General features: G+C 49.1%; 1 protein-coding gene across 1 annotated transcript in view; it reads right to left on the bottom strand.

The window, feature by feature from the left end:
- Positions 1–2,800: 2,800 nt before the first annotated feature.
- Positions 2,801–9,072, bottom strand: part of dipk2b (divergent protein kinase domain 2B) — a 50,090-nt gene continuing 43,818 nt past the window's right edge. Inside the window, exon 5 of the mRNA XM_072513831.1 lies at positions 2,801–3,154. Within this exon, the coding sequence (XP_072369932.1) occupies positions 2,808–3,154 (347 nt within the window). The 3' untranslated portion in view covers positions 2,801–2,807. The remainder of the gene's footprint in view (positions 3,155–9,072) is intronic.

Genomic DNA, 9,072 nt, shown 5'->3' with positions numbered 1-9,072 from the left:
ATCAAACTCCGTCTGGAGACGTCGCCTTTCCCCAAGTAATCCTTCCTCAGAGGCCTCTGCGTATCTCCTGTCCACTCTTAAAATCTCCCCCACTAACCTCTCCCTTTCCATGCCCTCTATCTTCTCCCTATGAGCCCTAATGGAGATTAGCTCTCCCCTGATCACCGCCTTCAGCGCCTCCCATACCACCCCCACCCGCACCTCCCCGTTGTCGTTGACCTCCAAGTACCTTTCTATGCACCCCCTCACCCTCCCACACACCACCTCATCAGCCAGCAGTCCCACATCCAGCCGCCACAGCGGGCGTTGGTCCCTCTCCTCTCCCAACTCCAGTTCCACCCAGTGCGGGGCGTGATCTGAAATGGCTATGGACGAATACTCCGTTCCCTCCACTTTCGGGATCAGCGCCCTGCCCAGAACAAAAAAAGTCTATCCGGGAATAGGCTTTGTGGATGTGGGAGAAAAAAGAAAATTCCCTGGCCTGCGGCCTGGCAAACCTCCACGGGTCCACTCCGCCCATCTGATCCATAAACCCCCTGAGCACCTTGGCCGCTGCCGGCCTCTTTCCAGTCCTCGATCTGGAGCGGTCCAGTGCTGGATCCAACACTGTATTGAAATCCCCACCCATTATCAGGCCTCCTACCTCCAGGTCTGGGATGCGCCCCAACATGCGCTTCATGAATCCGGCATCATCCCAGTTCGGGGTGTTTACATTCACCAATACCACCCACGTCCCCTGCAACTTACTGCTCACCATCACATATCGCCCTCCGTTGTCCACTACGATATTGTTGGTCTCAAACGACACCCGCTTCCCCACCAATATTGCCACCCCTCTATTCTTTGCGTCTAGCCCGAATGGAATACCTGTCCTACCCACCCCTTTCTTAGCCTGACCTGATCCGCCACCTTCAAATGTGTCTCTTGGAGTATGACCACGTCTGCCTTCAGTCCCTTTAAGTGCGCGAACACTCGAACCCTCTTTACCGGCCTGTTCAGGCCCCTCACATTCCACGTTATCAGCCGGATTGCCCCCAAACATCCCCCCCACCCTCACAAACCCTCAGTTTGAGTCCACTCTTCAGGCGTTTCAAAATAATGGTGCTGATCCTTGTATGTGACCCACAATCGCGCTGGCTGCAGCATTCCAAATCTCACTCCTTTCCGGTGCAACACCGCCTTGGCCCGGTTGAAACCCGCTCTCCTCTTTGCAACCTCCGTGCTCCAGTCCGGGTATATGCGGATCTCCGCATTGTCCCATCTGCTGCTCCGCTCCTTCTTGGCCCATTTCAAGACCCTCTCTGTCCGTGAAACAGTGAAACCTCACGACAATCGCCCTTGGCGGCTCGTTAGCCTTGGGCCTCCTCGCCAGCACCTGGTGTGCCCCATCCAGCTTCAGAGGCCTCGAAGGGGCCTCCGCTCCCATCATCGCCTCGAGCATCATGCTCGCATATGCCCCGGCATCAGCCCCCTCCACTCCCTCAGGGAGACCCAGGATCTGCAAGTTCTTTCTCCTCGACCTGTTCTCCACGTCTTCGAATCTTCCCGCCCACCTCTTGTGTAGCGCCTCGTGCTCCTCCACTCTCACCGCCAGGCCTAAGGTCTCGTCCTCATTCTCACTGACTCTTTTCTGCACCTCCTGGATCTTCACCTCGTGGGCCTTCTGGGTCATCCCTAGTCCTTCAATTACCGCCAGCATAGGCGCCAGCACCTCCTTGCGCAGCTCCTCGAAGCAGCGTTTGATGAACTCCTGCAGCTCCGGCCCGCATTCCGCTTTGTCCCCGGCCGCCGCCATTTTGATTTTTTTCCCTCGCTTCTCCCGCTGCTCCAGTGCCGTTTTTTTGGCCGTTTCACTTCTGGTCTGGTCCATAAAAGGTGAAGGGGGACCTTGCTCTTCCCTTCCCCACGGATCGTCGTGAAAACAATTCCCGTTGGGGCTCCTCTAAAGAGCCCGAAAATCCGTGATAGCGGGAGCTGCCGAATCTTACGGCTTAGCTCCGCATAGCCGCAACCGGAAGTCACAAGTAGGCTTACATTAACACTGCAATGGAGTTACTGTGAAAAGCCCCCAGTCGCCACATTCCGGCTGCCTGCTCGGGTACACGGAGGGAGAATTCGTAATGTCCAAATTACCTAACAGCACGTCTTTGGACTGTGGGAGGAAACCGGAGCACCCGCAGGAAACCGACGCAGACACGGGGAGAACGTACAGACTCCGCACAGACAGTGACCCAAGCTGGGAATCGAATCTTGGATCCTGACGCTGTGAAGCAACAGTGCTACCCACGGTGCTACCCTTACTTGTGACACTAATAAAGATTATTATTATTATAATTATTAAGAAGGAGATGAACAACCTCCACTTCGAGTAGAACCCCTCCTCCAACCCCCTAATGGCAAACATTACCTTCTCAGGGTGTAAGAGTTCCAGCAGGTCGCTCACTCACCTTGCTGCCCTTTGCGGTTGCGGAGCCCTCCACCCTAACCAGATCCTACTCTGAGTTGTCAGCTTTATGGTGACTTTACTGACGCCAGTTTTTTATTTTCAGATTTTAAAAAAAAACTGAATGCAAATTGACAAACTATCATGGTGGAAATTGAACTCACATTCTCTGGATTATTAGCCCAGACCATTGGATTACCAATTAAATAACATAACCACAGCAGTACTGGAGTCCGTGGCATCCATATTAGAATACAATTATTACCAATGCCATTTATTCATTTCAGTTCAAACAAACTCATAAATCCTTGTAGGATCAGTCCAACCTTCTAAAAGCAAATCACATATAACAGCGTATTGGGTATCAATAACCTTTAATATATTTACATTCTGGATATCTGTATTCAAAACGAGGATCACAAGATCGCTGGGACCTTAACAACTCCATAAGCCAGCCAGCTGCCTCAAGGATAACCTTGGTTGAGAGCATCTCATTACTGCAGAGCTCCAGAAATCTGTCTATTTTCTTTTGGAGCGATGGAGATGAACTGAATTTGCCTGCGAGTAAGTGAGAGAGGATGTCCTTGCAAATCTTTATGAAGTTCTGTGCCTCACTGACCTTCCCGCAGGGGGAAAGGCCTGTCTTACAGTCTGACGCCAAACAGGAGAAGACATCTTTTTTTCCAGGCATATCATGTACAAATTCCTTATCTGCAGAAATAGAGCACAAGGAATCATAATGTGTGATTTAAAATACACAAACACAAAACTAGCCTGATATTGAAAGAACAATCAATTTGATTCCAATCTGTAAATGTGCTGCAGTAAATGACTTGAATGAGTTGAAATGTTTGTACAACAATCCACACAGTGACCAGGATTTTTTCAAGGCAGTATTTTCATTGACTTTCGGTCAGAAAGATAAGGGCAACCCCGACTTGGCCGTTTGGGGATGCCCCCTCTGCGTTTTCTGTCAATCTAACAGCTAATGAGCTGCCATTGTGATTCACATCCCTTTGCGGATCGAGAGACCGCCTCCAAAAGATGCCAAACAATTGGAGGGCCATGGATCTTCAGTCTCAGCAGTGCCACCAGGTGCTCATTGCTGGGGCAGCACCCAACTCAGAGCAGCATATTTGACCCTGCTCTCGCAGCAAGGTAAATGGGATCGGAGGTCATTGGGGCCAGTCAGGCAAACTCTGGATCAGGGTGGGGTGGTTGGTGAGGGCAAAGGAGTGTTGCGTGGACCACCATTGCTGTCAGGGACCCTTCCGTGAGTCACAAGGTGCCCAATTGGAGGTGCAACCTCTCCCAAACCTCTCCAAAGCCTGTAAGGAAGCCATCAATGCTCATCAGATGATTCCTGGTGAAAGGCCCACCCTCCATTGTTAATATGCCAGCAATTGTGGTAAGAGGCCCTTAAATGGCCACTTAAATATTACCATTGGTCTTTGAGCAAGAAGCCGACCCTCCAATTTCGCTGCCGGTGCCTGTAATATAACCGGGGAGCTGGTGACAACCATGTAGTTCGAGGGACCACACATTAAAGACATTACTGAGACATGGTTATGGAAAATCAGACAGGGAACTAAATATTGCAGAATATAACATATTCAGAAAAAATAGGAAGGATAAAAGAGAGTTGCCATAACTGAGCTTAGTAATGGTATCAAAATGTCTGTATAGCAAAGGGTTCAGCTATCAGCATGACAAAAATATGGATAGAGATAAAAGATAATAAAAGATCAATCACATTAACAGGTGAAGTCTACAGACCACCCAACAGTGGAAGGGAGATAGAGGAAAAAATGTACACAGACAAATTGTAGAATTGAGTAAAACATATTTCTGTGATATTAATTGGAGAGAGGAGGTAGGTGGAGGGGATAAAGGACTGGAGTTTTGATGAAAACAGAGACATGCTATCAAAACTTTTCAAGTTGCACTCATCAGGATACTTGACAAGACTTTTCCAACCGTAACAAGGGAAACAACAACTCATACTGCATGAGTTTAGAATGCTGATTGGTTGGCAAGTGGACTCTGATTGGTGGAGGATTGCCGTGGAGAATACAGCATGGAAGAGTTAACTGCCCTGTTTTATTCAAATTCAAACCGGGCAGGTCGACTTTAATTGGTCAAGGCATTGCCTTGTGGAATGAACTGGGCAATGATTGGTACCCTCAGCTTTTGTTTATTTGACAAACGCATTGTATACTTGCTATAATGTGTGCATGACTCATATGTACAAAGCCTAACAAGGGAAGATTTTGTATTGGATCTAATAATGCGCAATGAACCAAGACACAAGAGAAATAAAAGTAGGGAAAATATAGGCAACAGTGGTCACATAATATCATGAGATTTGAGATGGTGATAGAGAAGGACATAAGAATGATGAAAATCAGGCTAATAGATTGGAGAAAATAATGGGCATTTGCCCACTGAACAATAATTCCTTAGCTGAGGTGGCCTCAAGATGTGAAATGCAGCAGAGTTTTTATGTACCCTGCTGGCAGATTTACATTGAATCTACAGCACAGAGACAGGCCATTTGGCCCATCCCATCTATGTTGGCATTTATAGTCCACAGAAGCCTCCTCCCACCATTCTTGATCACACTACCAGGGTAACCTCCAGCTTCTTCCTTCCTCATATGTTTATCAACTTCCTTGAGTGTGTCAAAACTAGAATCATTGAATGGTTACAGCACAGAAGGAGTCTATTCAACATATTGTCTCAGCTTGTCCCACTCCTCACCCTTTTCCCTGTAGGCTCAGTAAAATCTTTTCTCTTCAGATAATTATCCAGTTCCCCTTTGAAAACCATAATTGAATCTGTCGCTACCACAATTTCAGGCAGTGTATTCCAGATCCAACCACTTGTGGCATTAAGAAGTTTTCCTCATGCTGCCTCTGATTCTCTTGTTATCGCCGTAGCATTCTTGACCTTCTGCCAATGGAAACAGTTTCTCTCCATTTACTCTATCCAGACCCTCATGATTTTGAAAACGTCTAACAAGCCTCCTCTCAACGTTCTCTTCTCCAAGGGGAACTGCCCCAGCTTTGCCAATCTGACAATATAGCTTAAGTCTCTCATCCTTGGAACCATTCAACATATAAGATCCTGAGGGGTCTTAACTGGATTCAATGTGTAGAGGATATTTCCACTTGTGGAAGAATTCATTACTTAGAGCTATTGTTTGAAAATAAGGGATCACCCATTTAGAACAGAGATTTTGTCTCTCAGAATGTTGAGAGTCTTTGGAACTCTCCCCCTGAAAAGGAAAACTGTGCGGAGTCTGCATGTTCTCCCCGTGTCTGCGTGCGTTTCCTCCGGGTGCTCCGGTTTCCTCCCACAGTCCAAAGACGTGCAGGTTAGGTGGATTGGCCATGATAAATTGGCCTTAGTGTCCAAAAAGGTTAGATCGGGTTATTGGGTTATGGGGATAGGGTGGAAGTGGGTCGGTGCAGACTCAATGGACCGAATGGCCTCCTTTTGCTCTGTATGTTCTATGTTCTATGAAATGTAAGCAGTCTTTGAATATTTTTAAGGTAGAGGCGGATAGATCTTGGTAAGCAAGGGGATGAAAGTTTATCAGGGATAAACAGAAATGAGGAGTTGGGGTTCCAATCAGATCTGCCATAATCTCATTGAGTGGCGGCGCATACCCAATGGCTGAGAGGCCCCACTCCTGCTCCTAATTCGTATGTTTGTATTCTTGTAAATCTTTTCTGTATTCTTTCTTTTTTGTAAATAAATTTAGAGTACCCAATTATTTTTTTCCAATTAAGGGGCAATTTAGCATGGCCAATCCACCTAACCTGCGCATCTTTGGGTTGTGGGGGTGAAACCCACGCAGACATGGGGGGAATGGGTTGTGGGGGTGAGACCCACGCAGACACGGGGGGAATGGGTTGTGGGGGTGAGACCCACGCAGACACGGGGGGAATGGGTTGTGGGGGTGAGACCCACGCAGACACGGGGGGAATGGGTTGTGGGGGTGAGACCCATGCAGACACGGGGGGAATGTGCAAACACCACACAGATAGTGGCCCGGGGCCGGGATTCGAACCCAGGTCCTCAGCAATTCTGCATCCTTTCTAAAATGTTCCTGGTGAGGCTGAATCAACGTTTTAGGAAAGTTCATAACTTACTTGTTTTTGTATTTTATTCCCTGAAACTCAGGATTCAGGAGAATTTATTAACCGCTTTCTCTTTTTTGGGAAATTTTTTATTTAAAACAGATTTGTAACATTTACAGAGAAAAAAGAAGGCCATATACAAAAGCCTTAACGTATTGAAAACGAACAGTGGGAAAGAATAAACATATTAATAAGGCACTTCCCCTATCAGCTGTTTGCCCATGCCCCACGTGTTCAACTAAGCTAATGTGGCTCTAACCCTCCCCCCGGGTGCTGCTGCTGTCGGTTTCCTACGCTGTTCCCTGCAACGACTTTCTCCCCCGGGGGATCCCTGATCACCCCCCCCCCCCCCCCCCCCCGCCCACTTAAGTCTACTCTGCTCTCCTTCCCGGCTGCCCCCCCGCCCACCCCCCCGAGGCTTAACCTGCCAGGTCCGCCCTGCGCTTGGCCCTAGCCCGCCCTTTTTCCTACTCTCCCTGGTGCCCCCTGACCTACGCTAGCGACGCTGACCCCTGCCCTTGACGCCTGACTGTCTCCCGCCCAAGTGCTCGGGCCCTCCCCCCACACACCAAGGACCCATTAACCTGATTGTATCTCCCCGTGTCCTTTCAAGTCCCTTAACCAGCCCCTAGCCCATCCCCCCAGCAGAGGCCCCGATCTCCCGCCAAAAGATACCAAGTGCAGGCGCCCCCCCCACCCCCTTGTTGCAATCTCCCAAAATCACCCGAAGCAGTGCGTCCTCCAGCCCCCGCTCTCTGTCCCGGCTGAAAACAATCTTAGATAGAACATTACAGTACAGGATAATTTAACAGACCGCCGCCACACAAAAGCTCTGAGAGCCCAGAGTCCTTAAGTTCAAGTCCAGCTTCTTCTTTTAATAAAAGTCCATTCCTAGTCAAAGCAAGCTAGGTTAAAGACCGCCGCCACTGTAGAGCACTGAAGTCCAGCTTCTTCTCTTTAATGAAGGCCCAAACCTGTTCTGGTGTCTCAAAGTAGTGATGGAGTTCCTCAAACGTAACCCAAAGCTTCGCAGGATACAGCATTCCAAACCCCACCTGCTTTTTGCAGAGGGCTGCCTTTACCTTGATGAATCCTGCATGCCTCTTGGCCAGCTCCGTACCCAAGTTCTGGTAGATGCGCACCTCGCAGTTCTCCCATCTGCTGCTCCTCTCAGCCTTGGCCCATCGCAGCACATGATCCCTGTCGGCAAGCCGGTGAAAGCGAACTACCAAGGCTTGCGGGGGCTCTATGCGCCCCATCCAGCTCCAGGGGTCGAGGGTAGGCCTCCGGTCCCATCAGTGCCCCGAGCATACCCATCGCGTATGCACCCGCATCCGATTCCTCACAGCCCTCGGGGAGGCCAACGATCCTCAAGTTCTGCCTCCTGGCTCTGTTCCCCAGCTCTTCAAGCTGCTCCTGCATCCTCCTCTGGCGGGAGTTCAGCTCCTCCACTTCGTGCTCCAGCTCCGTTACCGTGTCCGCCTGGCTGGAGAGCTTCACCTCGACTTCCCTTAGCGCCTTCTCTTGTACCGCCTGCGCCTCGACCATTCGGTCCATCACCGCCCTTATCGGGTCCAAAGTGTGCCTCTTCAGTTCGGTGAAGCAGTTCCTAAAAAACTCCATCTGTTGCTCCCTTGGCCAGTGAGCCTCTGCTCCCTGGTCCCTGCCGTCCGCCATGCTTCGCCGCCCGGTCTGGGGTCCCCGCTGCTCCTGCTTCGATCTTTGCCGCTCCACTCGACCACTTCTGGTCCAACTGTCCATACCCCGGGGGGAAAACCTCTTCCTTTCATCTCCTCCACCGATTCAGGTCGTCAGGTCCCGAAGAAATCCTGTGAAACAGGTCCGTTTGCCCATCGCGGGCGGGAGCGATCCGACCTGCGACCTGCTTCCTCGAGGGCGCCACCGGAAGTTCCTATTAACTGCTTTCTCAACCTGTCCTGCCACCTTCAGTGATTTATGAACAGATACACACAGGTCTCTCTGCACCTTTTTGTTTTAAATCACCTCTTCGTTATTCTGACCAAAATGTATCATTTCACACTTCTGTACATTCAATTTCACCTGCCATATGTCTGTCCATTCCACCAGCCTATCTATATTCTCTAGAGGTCTATCACTACCCCCATCCTCACAGCTAACAATGCTTCCAAGTCTTGCACCTACTCCAAATATTGAAACAGTGCCTGATGCACCCAGGTCTAGGTAATAAATATAAATCAAGAAAAGCAGTGATCACTCTAGATATCAACACCCAGTCAGCAGTAAGTAAGGTTTACTATAATTCATGTTTTAATAGGCTTGTATTAAATAATTAAACTGTTGCATAATTAAATTCTAGCTATGTTAAAGACTAATGTTTTAAAATACCGCATGATTCAAAATAAAATGCCTTCTGGCATTAATATTTTTACTGGCATTTGGGGACACAACCGATTAATAGATCGGAAAACAGTGAAAGGGCAGCACGGTAGCACAGTGGATAGC

Source organism: Scyliorhinus torazame, chromosome 8, assembly GCF_047496885.1.
Source record: "Scyliorhinus torazame isolate Kashiwa2021f chromosome 8, sScyTor2.1, whole genome shotgun sequence".
In the NCBI taxonomy this organism is placed as follows: domain Eukaryota; kingdom Metazoa; phylum Chordata; class Chondrichthyes; order Carcharhiniformes; family Scyliorhinidae; genus Scyliorhinus; species Scyliorhinus torazame.
The sequence above is the reverse complement of the archived record's forward strand: the minus strand, read 5'-3'. Positions and strand labels throughout refer to the sequence as shown.